The sequence below is a fragment of the Andrographis paniculata genome, unplaced genomic scaffold, assembly GCF_009805555.1.
Source record: "Andrographis paniculata isolate CXL003 unplaced genomic scaffold, ASM980555v1 Contig89END, whole genome shotgun sequence".
Lineage (NCBI taxonomy): Eukaryota > Viridiplantae > Streptophyta > Magnoliopsida > Lamiales > Acanthaceae > Andrographis > Andrographis paniculata.
Genome location: NW_026137627.1, coordinates 1,411,081 through 1,429,306, shown reverse-complemented (window position 1 = coordinate 1,429,306; position 18,226 = coordinate 1,411,081). Strand labels below are relative to the sequence as shown.

Sequence of the window (18,226 nt, the reverse complement as noted above, 5' to 3'; positions counted from 1 at the left end):
ATACTAATAAAGTTAGTTGAATCTCTTTACCTTTATTTCTACTACATCCCAATATAATACTAATATTCCTAAAACTCAGTGTAAAAAATAAATGAATAGATAGATATGTGATGGAGGGAGTACTACATCGTCCTGAAAAAAAGAGTAATGTTTTACTTTTTGGACATAGATTTTTTAATATTAGTATTATATTGATTTATAGTAAAAAAGACAAAAATACTTTTATTAAATTGTATGATATATATAAAAGTAATGAGTGTAATATAATAGAAATTGTAAAGATATTAATTATGTTAGGTAGGTACTACAATTACTAAATAGTATTCTTGTTTTGGTACGAACAAAAGTATAAAATGGTATCATCCTTACTGGACAGGAGGAGTAAATACAGACCTATATTAAATCTCGAACCCAAATATTTAAGCACATTTTTAGGTGACAAAAGAAGTAATTTACAAGTATTTAACCTCCTTTTTGAAATAAACAATAAAAAGGAACAATATATATATATATATATTTATAAAAATCAATCTCATTCCAAGTAAGAAAGACATAAAATGAACCAATCATGATGCATGTTTTTTGGAAATGATCTATAATAGAAGCAGCAGAGGCAATAAAGCATTGCATTTAATTATAGGGTATTTGGTGAGGAAGAAATCAGTGAGTCAGTCAGCAGGCTGTCCCAACCCAACCAACCTAAGAACGATGCCAAATGGAAGAAGAGCATAATTTAATTAATAACAGGCCTACACACTACAAAACATGATAGCTATAATTATTAGCACACAGAATATCCTACTGAGAAGAGGACAGCTTATCTTAGCTTAGCTTCTTGTGTTTTCTATGGTATCATTCATTTGTACCTTCTGGGCTTAATCCCACTTGGGCATATAATACACAGTAGATACACATTATATATATATATAGATACAGATATGTATGTGTGACAGACACACATCAAAGTGCCCACTATAGGGTGTGTTTGTTTGAGGGTTTGGATTTTGAGTTGGAATTTGAATAGTAAAAATTTTGAATTTGAATAGTTGTATGATGTGATATAAATAGGGTTTGATGTGATGTTTTGAATGTAAAATTGATTTTTAGTATAATATAAAAAATGAAAAATAGGTGTTTGATTTGATATTTTTGGGGGGAAAAAATTGGATGAACAGTGGAAATCCACCAAAATCCTTCAAACAAACACACCCTATGAATATTTCATATCCATTGCTCAGATTCTCAGTCAATCACTCTCTACACAAAGGCATAAATTGTACTGACTCTTCACCTAATACATATATCTATATGTATAAATTTATGTATGTATAATGTAGGGTGTAGCTATTATGAATATACAATTTGGGTGTTCAAACTGACAGCTCAAACCTTGATGAAAATGGCTGTCCTAAATTTGTGTAGATAGAGGGCATAATTAAAAAGGTGTCATCTCACTCATACAGGTGATGGAATATTATTAATAACTGTGTTAGGGGACAATAGAGTTTCAGAAATATTTTAATAAATGGAAAGATAAGACAGCAACAATAGTACTCTTGAACTTAACCATAATACCAATATTCGTATATGCATATAATTAAATCAACTGTTTATGATAACTGTAAACTTTAGGTTATATTTCTAGATGCCATTTTTATTAACAATTCAATCAATCTCTGCCATTGATAAAAACAGACAAAATTACATATAGAGGACAGCTTAAGGTTAAATTCTAACATTTTCATTTTCTTGATATATACACACACATACATAACACAACTATGCATCAGTTTTCTACAGTAGGCCAGAGATGGATTCATCATATTCATAACAACATTTAAAGCATGACAGAAGAAATCGAAAAATGAAAATCAGCAGTAAGTTAAGAGGCTAACTTCAAGGCTGATGGTAGGGTGCAATCTTTGTAATGGGAATTACTTGATTCACAGCAACTGTGTACATCGGCAAAAGACTAGTCGGGGCATGTATACTCGAGCAACATATGTGGCGACCTGTAAATCTTCACCAGCATCCAATAGAGAACCTCTTCGACTCTGAGTTCTCCTTCTGCTCTTGCAGTGTATATGTTCTCACAGATGGCTAGCAGCCTGTAAAAGGAAGGATCATACCCTGCCGGCACGGAACAAGTTCGATTTTGGAAAAAGGATAAAAGTTAAAGAATGGTATAACCTGTCGCATGAAGGGAGATTTTCGTATGGTATTCTCATCCGCAAGTCAGAGCATTGCAGTCTGATAAATCGGCCAACTGCGAGTACGAATGTGATGTAGAGACCCCAGATGCTGAATTTGCTCAGAGTCTCTCCGAGGAATCCCTCTGGAATAGTGTGTTTTTGATGAATAACGGTATTGATTGCCATGAACATGTAGATATATATATATTTATGTGTCATCAATACTCATACATGAGAAGAAACTTACGAGGTGTCTCTTCTGAGACGATAATGGCCGTAGGTCCTGACAAGCCTCCACAACCATATGCATCCAATGAACTGATATCATTAAACGACCACCACTCACGACTACCGTGGTGTAAAATGAGATCCGCGCTTACATCATTTATCTGATAGACATCAATAAAAGTGTAACTTACAATTAGTTAGCTATTTAGCTAAACTCAGAATTCACCTCCGATTGACTTAAGGAATATTGTGGTGCTAATCCGCGAAACTCTAAGATTAAACAAGAAAACTTCTTGTTTGCAATGGAGCCTTTGTCTTCTCACAACATGGATAGTAATGGAAACCACAGTTACTCTCCATTTGTCAATCACCTTATTAGTGATAATGATTAAATTGATGTATACAGCTAAAACAACAATGAAGTATGCGGCGAATAAAAGCCAAAGCCATAAACTTGCAACAACTCTAAGACTAAAGTAAGCAGAACAATACATTCCTGTGCAAACAACCTAAGCCTTTCTAGACTGTACTTATTTTGCCTCATTATGGTACACTTTCAAAATCCTTTTGGTAAGTTAGTAAAAACTAATTGAAAGATTCAATAAGTGCCATCTAAAACTTCCAGAGTAAATGGTTATCTAACATAATCACTTGATCTTATCTCTCAGCTATCTTAGTTTTCCTAGTTTCTCATAGCTAGGCGGCTTTTGTTCTTCTCTATGTTTTTTATCATCAGTTGTAATCTAACTCTTTTCCTATTATATATATATATATATATTGCATTTCTTTCATAAAAAACAAAAGAAAAAGATAATCCCTTGATAATCGTCATAAGTGAATGATCAGAAACCATAATTTATAGATGAGCCTAGTTTTTAAAAAGAAAATTTTATAGAACTAGCCCAAAAAAAGCTTTCGCAGCATAAATGGTGTCTTGCTAGTCACTTCCAAAAGTTGCAAAATGTATCTAGACTCTTATGTGACCAAAAAGATAATTCCCAGCAAATATAGAAAGAATGAACAAGATAGATGGAAACCCCTCAAGTTAGGTGTATCATAACTTATCAAGCTAAAATGCATGAGTGTGCAAACAAGGTTCGGGCTCACCTCCTGCTCAAAAGGTCTGACTTCTCCAGAACCAGTAACCCGAAAGAATCTTGGATAAATACTATTAATCCTAAAGCTTCTGAAGGAGCCATTCAGAACACCTTCAACCTCTGAAGGCAATGGAAGATCTTCTTCATCAACACTTCTTTCATATTTCACCATTTCCTTGCCTTTTGGACGATCCCTCATAAGCACCCAAGAAAATTTTATGTCCATGGGGCCACGATTAAGAGACCTTAGGAAGTGTCTCTGAATCACATCAGGGACAATCCAAAGGTTGCTCGCATCAGCTTGGCAACAGATGAGTTGAATGTCTCTCACATCATAAAAGTCCAAATAATGATTGGGATCAAGATCAACATTTGCATTTTGTTGATCCCATGCAATTCTTTCACAAAGAGTTGTCTGGTACAAAATCAAGCTTCCACCAGTGGTCTTGATGCCAAGCTGAAAACTAGCATCATTAATTGGATTTGCTATGTTCGTAGGATTGCCACTGCTGTACATCTGTAAGAGAACAGCATGTTTCAATTTTTATGAAAATAAACAATAAAAACCCTTCATGCTACCCAACACTTATCCATTAGCTGCACCTCCCCTAACTAGACCAACTGTTTCAAAATAATTAAGCTCATGACCTGGAATATATGGGGGAGGAGAGCAAATACTAAAGCAAACAAACGAAAAATCTGCAAATAATTTCTACACTTTGCAGTGAACATACATAGCAAGCATTAAAGGAATCGAAGGCCAGTCAAAAAGGCTTTTGCTTTTTTTCAGTTATTTATTTCAAATTAAATAAAAATGCCCCCAAATATTGAGAAGGGTGACTAGAGAAGAGACTACCTTTAATAGTGAAGGTTCTAGGTTCAACCACTGATTTTGAAAGCCAAAAAACTAAATGAGCAAAACATGTATTCTGAATACTCGAACTTGTTTCCCAGTAGTACAGTATCTTAGGCATGTAGTAATGTTATGTACAGATCATTTCGAAGTCTTGCACTTGATTTTTTTGTTTTCTCCCATGTACTAAGCCTAGAGATCTGTAGGAAGTATTACTAATACGATGGTCCACTGGCACAACATGAGGACTGAATGTTTAGCCACCATATCAAGTGCGGAGAAGGAACTCGCTAGCAAATTCAGAAAGAGAGGCTTTTTCCCCCAAAAACACATAATCAAACACCTATTTTGTAATATATTACACTAAAAATCAATTTTATATTCAAAACATCACATCAATTTTATATTCAAAACATCACATGAATTTTATTTATATCATATCAAACAACTATTAAAACCAAACCCCCAAACAAACACACCCAAAATAAACTAACAGGCATAGATTTTCCATAATCAACAAGATCAGTGATAGTGAGAATAATAAACAGTCACAGTCAAAATAGACAACATATATAAATATTATATATGTTAAATTACTCAATTAGTTGATAAAATCTGAATGTGAGATAATAACAGCAACACTGAAATTAGAATAAAACAGGCAGCACATTCCATTACGAACTAGTTTACTGCTTCATTATAAGAAGTGTAAACTTAATACACATCAAAGTTATGTCATTAGTTACTCACCAGCATTGGAGCCCAAATAACACAAATTAAAATTAAGAACAAACAAATGCCATTGCAAAACTTAGTCATCTTTGGTTGCTTCTCCCCTTGTTTATGTCTTGCTCTGTACAGAACGTAGTCACATTTAACAAGGTACAAGCTAGCATATATGTCCTCCAGCTGAAAACAAAATACCAAACAGCTCCCATTTAAAAATCTGGTCAATAGAATGAGATAGGTGACTTAACAAAACAGTGCACTCGGTGCATGGGCAAGATACACTTTATGAAATATCTATAAGTAGGTACCACTTGGGTAGAACCATGGGAAATCTAGTAGTTTAATTGATATTTTAGTGCTTAACAGAAACAACTTGAAACCATTTTTATTTTACATGTCAGGTATCTATAAAATATAGAACTTATAAAATATAGAACCTCTTTGACTCAGTAGAGGAGTGGTCAGCTTAAAACCTAAATATAGAAGATTCACACACACATTTCACTCAATGCAACCAATTTAATCTTCACACAGAATGTTCTGATTTGTTGGTGGACCCTGTTTGAATTCCCAGCATTGCCATAATGGACAAACTGAAATGACATTAAGAGATTAATCTAGGAGAAGTTTTAAAACCATGGTTTCACTGAAACACCGTCCTTTTCATTTTATATATTGTTTCTTGCACCTCTCCCTCAATATAAGTGCATATGTCAAATTTAAACTAAAATGAGGAAAACATGATCACTAACATAACCTGAAGTACTCACCTTCAGCCAATCGTACATAGTCAGTGATGTAGTTGTGCAAGACCAATCTAGGACGCAACGGAGTTCATATAGAAAAGGCAAAGCACGATACAACCTGTGCCCAATATAATTAACATGAGAAACTTCACTGGTGAGAAACTGGCGATACAAGGTGCTTTCATGAGGAACACCGTGCCGAATTTGAATTGCTTGTAATGCCAGAGAAACTGCCTTAGTAAGATATATGGCGCGAAGGGCAAATCCAGCAGCATTCTGCTGGGAAGGGTCCCTGCCTTCAGCATATTTATTGACAGCATAAGTGAATAAAAAGAGGTTGAAAATATAGAAGATGACCTTCCCAGTAGCAAATGAACATAAATATATTATGCGATCAACAACAATCAAGAAGAATATTATCTGCACCCAAAAAAAAGGCATATAAATAATAATACATATAAGGAATATTAGTTGAATGTAACCATGAAACACATAAATGAAGATCAGAGATTAAGCTAGTATACTACCAGAATATGCTCCATGCTAAATTCATACCTGGGTACAACATTTTAATAATTCTCCTTCTAGTCATGTTACCTAGTTTTCTCCATGTTCACAATATAAGGACAAAGGATAGAGGGGGTGAATTACTTACCATTAGAATAAATACAAACTCTTTTGGGAATTGATCCTCAAACTGATAATACTCCAGAATTTCACTATTATTTTTAATCACTGATTGGTAGAATATGGCAACCAGAAAGAAAACAATCAAATCAGCTCCAAAGATATAGGCATAAAGATCAACTTCTCTTTCACCACCGCCAATGACTGAGATTATTTGGTATGGAAACCCAACTTTTTCAGCCAGGCCCATGGATTTTGCTCTAAGGATCTCCTCTGCCACATCTGCTGCTGGAGTAAGTGAGAGAAATTGTTCAGATGATTTACATTCAGTCGTTGAAGAGGCATAGACCACCTCAAAAACAACCAAAGCCACATCTGCATTTTCTGTACTTCTTTCAATGCTTTGAATTTGAATCCTACTGGCACATGGACAGCAAATAGGTTTCTCATTCTTACAGTTCTCATCATGCACAAGCTGGAGGAGCTGATTGATTCCAGAGCAAATCCTCTCTGGTTGAATCCCATGCTCAGGCCATTCTTTGACATCCATAGACAATTGAACAAAGTATGGAGGAGATTCTGCTTCTTGTGTCAGTGATTTCCAATATCTACCACAACTATGAGCTACCATTTCAATCATTTTTCCTACTAATTGAATAGCCTTCTTTGGTTTCTCGATCCAGCTCAAACCCAAGTGAGCCCCTTTTGGAATTATTGATCCCACTTCTCCATCATGAAAACCACCATAAAGCCATTCTCCATCTTTTGCAGTTATGGAACACTGTATGAGAGTAAATAAATAAACCAAAAACAGAGGTAGCAAACCAACAACAAAAGATGAACGTATTCTATTCACTGGAAACCCCAACTCAAACAGAAGGTCTGACTGGATGCTGAAACCACAATGCCGGATCATTATCTGGTAGAGGTATTGACTCAGAACATAAAGTTCTGTATAGACAAGCACAATAATCCAGAAGACATAATTTGGCCCAGTATTCACGCAGAGAGCATATAGGAACAAAGCTGCCAAGTATCCCATGGAGAGGAAACTAAAGTTCCAAAGGAAAACGAGAATAAAACAGCAGTAACACACTACATCATTATTCGACCGCATTTTGGACCATATGTGATGTACTATGCATCCAATTTGCAAACGTGGAGAATCAGACATTCTATTCTTGTCAGAGTGCACTGAGGAAGATCGAATCAAATTTTCATGTATGGCATTTGGGCTTTCCCTGTCATCAGAATCTTCAGGAGATGAGGTTTCACTTAAATCAGAATCTTTCGATGAAATATTCAAAAAGTTTGCGAGATTGTTAACTGCCAGGTTTCCAATTGTCTGTACTTGGGAGACTCCATCACCTAGTAATTGCACAGCAGAAGATAAAGGGCTTCCCCTGGACCTAGTTTTAACTTTCTTTGATTTGTTAGATGAGTTTACTCCAATATCATCATCTACATACTCCTCAATTTTAGTAACATCACCTTGAGAAGCATCCATCAAGTGCTTCGTAAAGTCTGCCATAACTGGGTGCTCTACTCTAATACTACTGCTAGATACACATGATCCAAAACCTGGGTCAGGAGAAGTACTACCACCCTGTTTCTCTAAATTGCATAAGTATTGCATACCATCTGAAGCATCAGTCTTCCTTCTCAGGATTTCATTAGCTGATAAACCATTGCCACCTTCACTCGTGGAAGAATGATATGGTTTTGAGAGATTTAGAGATTCGTTTAAACCAAAACCTGGATCAGGATTTATACAGGCATCCTGTTTCTCAAGTTTCCCAAATTCTTGCATGTTAAGGGAAGCATGCCTACCACTTCTCATGCATACATTAGCTGGTGAGTCAATGCCACAGGCAGAACTTGAATTCATATGACTGAGCTGAATTTGTAGGTTGAGCACCTCAGCTTTCATCTTCTCAACTTGTTGGTTATGCTGGCATTTTTTCTCCTCAGATTTTCGAAGATGCTGCAACTGCTCAGTCTTCCAAGCAGCCTTTTTCTCTTTCTCTCGTACAATTGCTCCAATTTGTTCTGCCTCAAGGTATCGATATACATAATCAAACTCTGAGGAAGAAAACACATATGATTGACAGGATACCAAAACAAAAATTGTGATCTCTACCAAAACAGATCTTGAGGTAATCCGAAATCCATAATCATATTTATAGAATCCTATCACTGCAAAAATATAATCAATTGTATTTTCACACTTCCCCTCATTAACATCACCAATAAATGGAGACTGATACCCCAAAGAGAGAACAATAACAGCAAAATTGTAAATACGCAAATACTTGAAGATCCCATTCTTTTTTTTTAGTATGGTAAGCCTCAAGCGAAAGAATGTAAGAGCAAAGCCCAAGTATCCAAGGTGTAGAATGTCATACTCCATAGTTCCTGTTATTAAAATTAGTGCAAGTACTAGATCTAGTAGATGACAGTAGCAATAGACTCTCAAATAATCAAGAAAACTCCACATGCTCTTGGTTTCAAATGAGAGATCTCTCCAAACAAAATCATCTTTGCACTGAGAAATCATCTGGTCATACGTAAATGACCATGAAAAACTACATGCATAATCTGCTCGGAGTTTGAAACATGTGAATATGAATACCACATAATAGCTGATCAGCATACGGGAATCATCAACTATTAGTCCTGCCAAAAACATAAAGGAAAAACCAATTCATCTAAGCAAATAGCAAAATAGGGAATTCAACAGAATAGATTCAGACATCAAGTCTGTGCTTAAATATAACAAAGTGAATTTTTCAGAAACATTCACCAGATCATGCAATACAGATTGATAGTTTTTTGTACATCATATTGTGTCATCTGTTTGATTGAGTTATGCTATATAACATAAATAATAAATGAAGTGTGTTTTCCGTTGAAACTAATAACGAATTGCTCTATTAGTGGGAATATCTACAACAGTAATTTAGGATATAGAATCAGATTATTAAATTACTAGGATTCTAATTTCCAATACAAGCAAGACATCATAATAAATTTGAAAAAATATAGCATGTATTTTACATACCCTATTCTAAAACTTCATATTCAAAAAGCTCCAATAACCTTTGTTTGACTATTCTCTCAAATAGGTTTGATGATTTCAGAAGTTCACTTGAAAAGTCTTCACCAATTTCCCATCAAAAGAGATTGTAAAATTTACAACTTCAGTTACATTTAAGAACTTCCAATAGATGAATTTGTCAGAATTCGATATATTGACATTTAGATATGCATAACAATAATGGGAAGGGAAGAAAAACTATCAAATAAAAAACATATGAAAAGATGAAATTAATGAAGGAAACATGCTGACATACCCAACCAACACTTTTTGCAGTAGTAGAAATATATATTTGAGTTTCTCCAGCATTCATGGCAGTGTGTGTTGGTCTCAATTGGAAGTTTCTGATCCGCAGGCATGACACTCTTCCACATCGCTACATATTCTGACAGAAGAATGGCAGCAGACACAAAGACTAGTATTGGCCACATTTTACGAATTGTAGGACGTGGCAACATGATGCAAATAGCGAGACATGCAACATAAAGCATGGAAATGGCATTTAACAAAGCAAAACTTGCTACTAGCAGGGCCATCATGTTGATCTCAAGGCCAAATAGGTTGAACATGTTTTCCACCCAAAACTTCAAATAAATTTTCAGCGTTTTCTTCTGCATTTCAAATCTCTCCTGTTGCAGGGCGACAGTTCTCTTTCTTTCCAACTTGTGACTTCCCCTTGTGGTTCCCCAGATTACATCGAATGACTGCTTTTGGTTGCCACCATCATGATAATTTATGTGAGAGGATAAGTTTTTAGATAGTTGATAAATGCGAGACCTAAAAGATGGCCGTGAATAGCCTTGATCCATCCTTTGCGCAGACTGCTCAAGGGGTTCAGACAGAGTCTTATTATACCCATCAGCACTTGAAACCAATCTAGAGATATGTTCTTCCGAAATAAATAAGGGACAAGGTTCCTGTGATCCACCTAAGTTCAAAAGAGAACTAGGAATTTGATCCAACCAGCGGAACACACTGTACTGAAGTGTACATGCAACTATCACAAGCACTTTTGCCCTCAAGCCTGATTCAAGACCCACAAAAGTTGGTCCATATAGCTGCAGTCCCAGTATCACAGACAAATCATGGTACTTTTGCCCAGGAAACATCATTGCCGCTCTACCCCACATCTGAAATAAATATTCAAGCATTACCAGAAAACTAGTATAAATTAAGAATAGTACAGATGGGATTCTGGAGGTTTTAGGAAAAGCCGAACAAAATATCAGGCCAAGAAGATACAAGAAACCAAAAGCACTTATCGGAGATAAAGATGCGTAAAACAGGGTGATAGATAGAATCTTTTGACTGTGCCAGATCAAAAACCTTTTAACAAACCCCAATATCCCCAGCTGCAATGGATTTGGATCTTCAGATTTCAAGTGTTCGCTCTGTCTTCTTTCATAGCTATATATTTGCATGACAATCATAACTGCCAATGACTCCCAAATATTTTCTACCACAGAAGCTTCAGTATCATAACCAGATAATATGCATAGGTCAACTTTTGTAGACATCCACATCTTAAAAGTGGGGAAAGTACTTAGGATATATATAAAAACGAAAACTGCAATTGCATAAGCTTTGAGTGGAAACCAAAGACATCGTCTTGACCTCTTAATAAGTTGTCTTCCAACGAGCCAGAAAAGTAGAAAAAAAATGTAACCAAGTGATACGTAATTAGGCTTTACTGGATACACCGCAATAAGAATGGTGAGAAATGAGATATAGGTTCCAAATGATCTATATGTGGACAAGATCTTCCTTGCGATTGCATTGAGATATAGTGATACCATTCTCTCTGTAATACAAGAAAATACATATGTAAAAAATACTTGAATAAACCATAACCAAATTGTTGATAAAAGGAATGAAGGTTGCAATATTTCCATGCATTAGTTTATCTAAATAAACTAGGAAAATAAATCTAGATTTAACTATATGCAAACCAAAAGGAAAATGTTAACAATATACCCTTGGATAAGATTATAGTACCATGCGAACCACTCATATAATTGTCATTGACGTTGGAGGTGGCATAAACGGACAGCAGAACAGATTTGTTTAAGCCAGCTCTTAGGATGCTAAACCCTATTGGAGGGCAAGGTGTGTGCTGAACAATTGAAGAAAAAGAGAACAGCATTTCAGATCCATGGTTATGAATGGCACAAAAACACAACAGAAAAGCTATTTCCTGGAAGTCCCAAGAATGATCACTTTTAAGGAGACCTACAAATTTCATAGTCAAGTGCAAAAAAAATGTTAGTAGAAGAGTAAAAACTGTCTTCAATAATCAGAAAATGAGAGAGAGATATCAAACCAAGAAGACTCTCACCTAACTGTTGTAGCACACCAAAAGTCAGAGAATCCTTTCTTTCCAGTTTTCTGGTGACCAGATTAAATTGAAGAATGTACAAAATGGCAAAATGAACCTCACACAGAAGAACAAGGGATTGGCGCATCCTTTTTTCAACTTTATGGCTAAGTAGATATGCAAAGAAGAATATCACTGAAATGAATACATAATTGATTAAAAAAAAAAAAAAAAAAAAAGAAGAAGAAAATCAGAACATTGAGGAAGGATTACAATGCAGCATAAGGTGTTGTATACTAGATCATTAGGGAAAAAGTTCCTGTGAAGTAATGACATAAGAATTTCACATACTGTAAGAAGCATGAAAGAGGCCAGGTTTTGAAGCAATTAGAGAAATTAACAACAGCATGATTGCCCGAGAACATTTGCGCAGCCCCCAAGCAATAGTAGCCACCACTATGACCTTAGCATCTTCTTTCTCTGCAAGTAAACATTTAGCAGGGAGAAAATAAATGTTTACATAAAAATCAGTTTGACTCACCAGAAAAATAATTTGCAGCACCAACAACAATAGCTAGAGGAGTACACTAGTACAATAAGAAACGTGTCTTCCTGGATAGTGACAGTAAAAACAATAGGTCCCTTTCATCTGATGAGGAGAAACTTAGTTAGAAAATTGTAAATTGAGGTGCAAACTGAAAATATTTGACAACTAGAATTGAGAAAATCTGACGGTTAAGAAGACATGAAATCATGAACCTAGTCAATGTTTATAATTGATGTCCAAATTGCGCCCAAAATAACAACTAAATTTACTAAAAGGCCAAAACTTGACTCAGGCAAGATCCACATGTGCAGCATCTATGAATATATTGACACAATTGAAGAAGAAAACTCGAGTTGAAATAGAAAATTGCAACTATGATATACTAGCAAGCATTTTTTGTCAAAAGATTACTAACTTACTTTAAGGCAAGTTCATCTCAGAACATAACATGAAGTATGAAGAGCAGCCTTTTGAGTTTTCCAATACAATATCAAATTGCTAATGGTGGATAAAGAAGAATCTCTTACCCTTCTCAGATTCATTCTCACTAGTGACTTGCATTTCCTCACTTGAAATACACAGAAATACTGAATTGCTTACAAGGTTACCAAGGGCTACAAGAATTCCAAGACAGAATTGTGCTAGGAGGAAAAACCCAGGTATAGGATAGTGCCATAATCCAACCATCTCCCAGATCTCCATATCCTAAGTAGAAATAGAACATTCATTAAACCATACTGAATTCATACCTAACAAATCAACTTCAATATAACAAGACGAGAAAGTACCTTCCCAAGTTTCCAGTTCATGCAGCCCAAAACCACATTGAAAATGTATGTGCTCACGGCCCACAAGAGAATGAAGACGAGCAGCAGTCCATTCAGCCGATGCAATTGGAACAAGGATGGAAAAGCATAAAAAACATATCCAACATATGCAAGTAATCCAAATGCACATATACTTGCAAAATGGAAGCTCCAATATGAAAGAGTGAACAAGGATATCTGCCATGTTTAAATCTGAAATTTTATTATGTAATCTAGTAGAGTTAATCAAACGCGAAAAATTTAACTATTAGCATTCAAAATTACATAGTATTTAAGAACATAAATAAATAATTCAGTTTATGACTGTAAATCTGAGTAAAAGAATTCACAATGTTATGAAAGTATCTACGTAATGTATAGAAGGGATATAGTTCAAATTAAGAAACACAAGAACAACATTAAGTTGAAAAATACATACCGGGAAACCATAAGTAAACCAATTGATACTAAAATGCCTGAAAACTGGGCCCTTCAATAAAATGTTTGTGTGCCTTACACCTGACCTACAAACAAGAAAACCAAGGTAACAAATTTGTGAAGATAATATGTCATAAATTGTACTTGGGGCATATGGTTGTTCAAAACAAATTAATTATCTGCAGATAAATATGTTGATATCTGTTGGGGTAGGTGTTAGTATTAGAACAGAAGCATAAAATCTTTGTGTGTATTTTGTCTCCACTATTCCTTAGGCACCGTATTTGAATAATTTTTATGTTATAAACACAATTAGCATTCACAAGTATCATAAATGACAGAAGGTGACAATGATATGGACAAGGGGGGAATACGACACTGGATGGACACGACCAAACTAGCAACACAATTTTCTCATTTCAGCCTTGGGGAGACAAGGCTAATTTAAAGGGAGATGGGTTGGTGAAGGATAGTAAGATGAATTCTAAGATTAGTACTATTTTAATTTTGATAGGAATCTTTCAGGTTTGGTTTTTTATGTTTGAAGGAGTCCTTTAGGGGTTAGGCATCTTAATCTGTTATAAATTGCACTTATCCTATTTAATCTTCTCTTAAGAGCTTTCATGTGGGGAAAAAAGAAGCATTGCTCACCTAAGCTGATGAACAAAAATGGTACTTCTTGGGGGAATAAGTCGCTCAGTTAAGCTGTCTTCTCCTAAAGACATGATGAATTCCATATCTTCCAAATCACGCCTTACAAAGGAAAGCTGCATAAATACTTCATAATCAATTATGGTATTCCAAAATACATTATTAGACAACAGTCATTTTTAGTGGATAGCAAAATTTGTCATTTTCTCCAATAACTGAGACACAATAATTGTTTATTTTATACCCATTAATATTTTCAAGAAACAAATGAGCATTGCCTGTAACGTGGGATACAGATGGTGGATAAAATCATCACAAAAAGAAAGCTAGAACGGAAGTATGAAAGTATATAATGGGGAAAAAATGTGATTGAAAGGAGAAAAGAAACATACTCCAGCATATCCAGTAATAGAAAAAATAAATAAATCAGCATATATCATCAATCAATCGTCTTTTGTGTCACAAAAACTGGCGAACTTTCAAAATGATAGTTAGGACATCACGTCATGCACGTGAATATAGACAAAGAATGATACGATTTGATTTGGAAGACAAGAAAATGGAGTCCATTTAAGGGGCGAGAATGCTGAATTCTTAATTAGATTGTAATCATATTGGATGCTTACTTGATGAAGGTCCACAGACTCTTAAAACCAAGAAAGGAAATTGGACTGTGAATTAAAACATGAATTTTTATAACAGATGAAAATAGAAGGTGTGAGATACAAATGAGACTGATAATTATCATCAATTAAAAAAAAAAAAACAAAAAAATCAATACTAAGTCTCAAACTAATGCTTGCAAGTTGGTGGGAGTGTGGGAAACTAGAGGTTGAGTTGGAGATTTATATATCAAAAGCATACCATATAATAAAACACCATGAGAGAAGTACTGGAACAAATTTTTTGCCAGTCAGAATCAACTGATACTTTATATAGACCAATTGAGCCAAAGAATGTTTGAATCATATGCGGAAGCCCAACAGGGAGCTGATACACATAAAGTAGGCAAATGCTAAAGCCAGCATACACCCAAAGCAGCTTCCACCACCTTCAAGTCATGTATAAGAACATAAGCTTTGAAGAGAAATTATGCATAACACTTTGTATTGTTAGTTGTTAGATTATATCCTTGGAAAGGAGGACAAGCAGCGGAATAGATGAACTACCTGAATAGACCTAAAAAGTTGCTCGTTAGTGACCAATCAACAAGACCAATACAGCTGCAAATAAAAAATGGTAACGACAGCCAAGAAGGATTGCTGATCCCCAATGCCAACTGGACAACAGGAAGCAATAAGCAGGAAGCAAACCTGAGGCGATAACCTTATAAAATGAAAAAGGCATAAGCATGAAATCAAGATGCAAGCACATTTGTTAAAATTAAAACTAAATAAGATGAAAGTAAAAATTAGCTATGTGTTGCTGATCTCCTACGCCAACAAAACATAGGTAGCAATACGAAGAAGAAATTTTGTATTTCAAAATAGCTAAGACAATAGCCTCACAAAGTAAGAAAAGCAATAAGATCATAAAAGAATACTATATATTATTTGAAAATTATTATTTCACAAATAAATCTAAATATTAATTTTTAATGACTACAAATAAGTATAAGAATACATGAGGTTACCAAAATTGATGAAGTTCCTATTTTAAATTTTATGGGTAAATAAACAACTTATATATAGAAGTTCGTTTAGCCAGTTAAGCAATAAAATGCACTTAATTTAGTATTCATCCTTAGTGCTCGATGACTTGATTTTTATTATTGTGATTATCTTTTTTCATTTTCAGGCACCATACAACATGATATGATTACTATCATTTTAAACTAACCCAACTAACATTGAAAGTATGAACAAGACTTGTAAGTAGCTCTTATTGTTGTCCCCTATTGCAAGTTATGATCAAAGTCACCTTTTCAGTTCAATGAATAAAAACTCCCCCCAACTTTCATAGAACTGAGAAAGTATGTTTTAAATGAAGCTTCACTCATTTATTTGAAAGTTACTGGTTACTTTAAAAACCAATGAGGTTACAGTAAAAATTTCATCTAACCTATTTTTCTAGAAATGGATGACAAATGTCCCCAGAAAGAATCTTGGAAGCCCCAGAAGGAACCTTGAAATTCTATTAATCCGAACTTGTTCCTGTGGATCTCAATGAGAGCAACAACTGCCACTAATAATTCTACAAACAAGAAGTAAACAGCATTGGGTGATCTCCAGGATTGGACCCTGCAAAAGCATCGAATAACAAAAAGTTACTGATAATTTGATATACTTTATGATAGGGATGAGCATGGGGATGTTCATTCCAACCCGGAAGCATATATCTAAGCATCATTTAAGAAATATGACAACAATTAAATTTGGCCCCTTGCACTCCTTTGTTTAGAATTTCTCCACCATAATTTTTTCTCCTTATTTGTCACACAGTAATTGCCATACAAACAACTCTCTCTGATGCTGCCATTTTTAATTTTGTGGAACTCTGTTTTAGATTGAGACAAGATGTCAGATTGGAATTTGTTGTCAACCTGTGCTGGACTTCAAACTTCAAAGTAGTGTGTGATTCTCTGTCTCTCTTTCCAAGTCACACAGGTTTGCACTTCTATATGGTTCATAAATATTTACAATCTGAAGTTCAGAAATGCACCTTATGCTTGGTTGTCTAAGAAATTGGCATTCTTTCAAGTTATCATATTTTGGAAAATCAAGAAACTATGAAGTTGGAATAAGAAAATTCTCACTTCATAAGTCCTAATATCTTTATCCATGAGGCATCTGCATTCCTCCGTCGTAAATCCAGAGTAGTGCATACAATAAGAAAGATCACTTGCACAATTACCACAAATGTTGAGTATATGAAAACAATCCATGAAGATAGAACCCTTTCTCTGAATAAAAATCCTGCAGAAATTTCAGAATAATAATTAATAGTTAGCTAAATAAAAGCCATCAGTTGGTTAGATACAAAAAAAATGTTGCCATGGTGAATTGATTTGAATGCCAAGTTAAAGTATTCCTTCAGAACCCTGAATATTAGCACTTTCAAATAACAATTTTATTAAGGGCAGGATAATCTAGGGAGGAAACGTTTGCAAAATATTACCTCTTTTATGGGAGGTATACCGGAGGAGAAGAGAGATCACTAAATTAATGAAAGATATCAAACTCCAGTTTAATAAACCAGCTGCAAAAATTAGTCGATTTTGTCACAACAAAATAGAATATTATAATCAGATGTTATCACCAAAAGCAGAAAGTAATTCCTTGCAGAATGATGATACTTTAGTCCGGGATACATGATACAGCAATGAGGATCTACAGTGAGATATTTTCATAAAATTTATCTGCCTCAAACATTGATCTTAAAATCTCTTTCAAGGAGAAACAAACTCTTTAGCTGCTGTAATGACCTTTCTCTTTATAAACATGGTTTTCTTTTCTCTCAACAGGTGGAAAAACCTTCTCCATTTGAAACTCTCTTAAAGAAATATTGTAGCATATCAACAGGTCAAGATAATTCATTACCATTTCTAGTAATGGAATAAAACACATGGTGGAAATCATATCAAACATGTCGCACTAAAATCTTGAATAATTAATCCAAGAAATTTACAGGAACAAGATGATAAATGGAAAGTAAATTAACAATCGGATTTCACACCTGTCAAAAGCAGCGTAGGCAACACAAACCCGCGTAAAACGCTTGCCATTACCGCCACGTTCTACAATTCAATCTCATTATCTTTTCGGCGGCATTGATTAAAGAACCATCACGAATCCGCAGGAAGAACGCATTATCGATTCAGTGTAGCGAATTATTCTAGAAATACCTAATAAATCTCTGATATGATATCAAATATCAATAAAAAACTTGCAGAGAAGAAATG

General features: G+C 34.8%; 1 protein-coding gene across 8 annotated transcripts; it reads right to left on the bottom strand.

Annotated features, from left to right (window-relative positions):
* Nucleotides 1-1,638: 1,638 nt before the first annotated feature.
* LOC127242969 (piezo-type mechanosensitive ion channel homolog) lies at nt 1,639-18,122 on the bottom strand. Of its 8 annotated transcripts, none has more exons than XM_051262757.1 (21): nt 18,001-18,122; nt 17,443-17,523; nt 17,081-17,240; nt 16,387-16,565; nt 15,495-15,651; nt 15,190-15,376; nt 14,326-14,441; nt 13,676-13,760; nt 13,219-13,434; nt 12,958-13,135; nt 12,235-12,363; nt 11,905-12,078; nt 11,544-11,798; nt 9,826-11,370; nt 6,501-9,148; nt 5,870-6,265; nt 5,121-5,279; nt 3,528-4,034; nt 2,440-2,581; nt 2,191-2,335; nt 1,639-2,108 (listed from the first exon to the last, which is right to left on the bottom strand). In XM_051262757.1, the coding sequence occupies exons 1-21, from the start codon at nt 18,047-18,049 to the stop codon at nt 1,973-1,975; spliced, it is 7,644 nt and encodes a 2,547-aa protein (XP_051118714.1). In that variant the 5' UTR covers nt 18,050-18,122; the 3' UTR covers nt 1,639-1,972. The 8 variants fall into 8 exon arrangements, with proteins under 8 accessions (XP_051118714.1, XP_051118715.1, XP_051118716.1 ...); XM_051262758.1 differs by having other exon boundaries at nt 11,565-11,798; XM_051262759.1 differs by lacking the exon at nt 17,443-17,523 and having other exon boundaries at nt 18,001-18,118.
* Nucleotides 18,123-18,226: the final 104 nt, after the last annotated feature.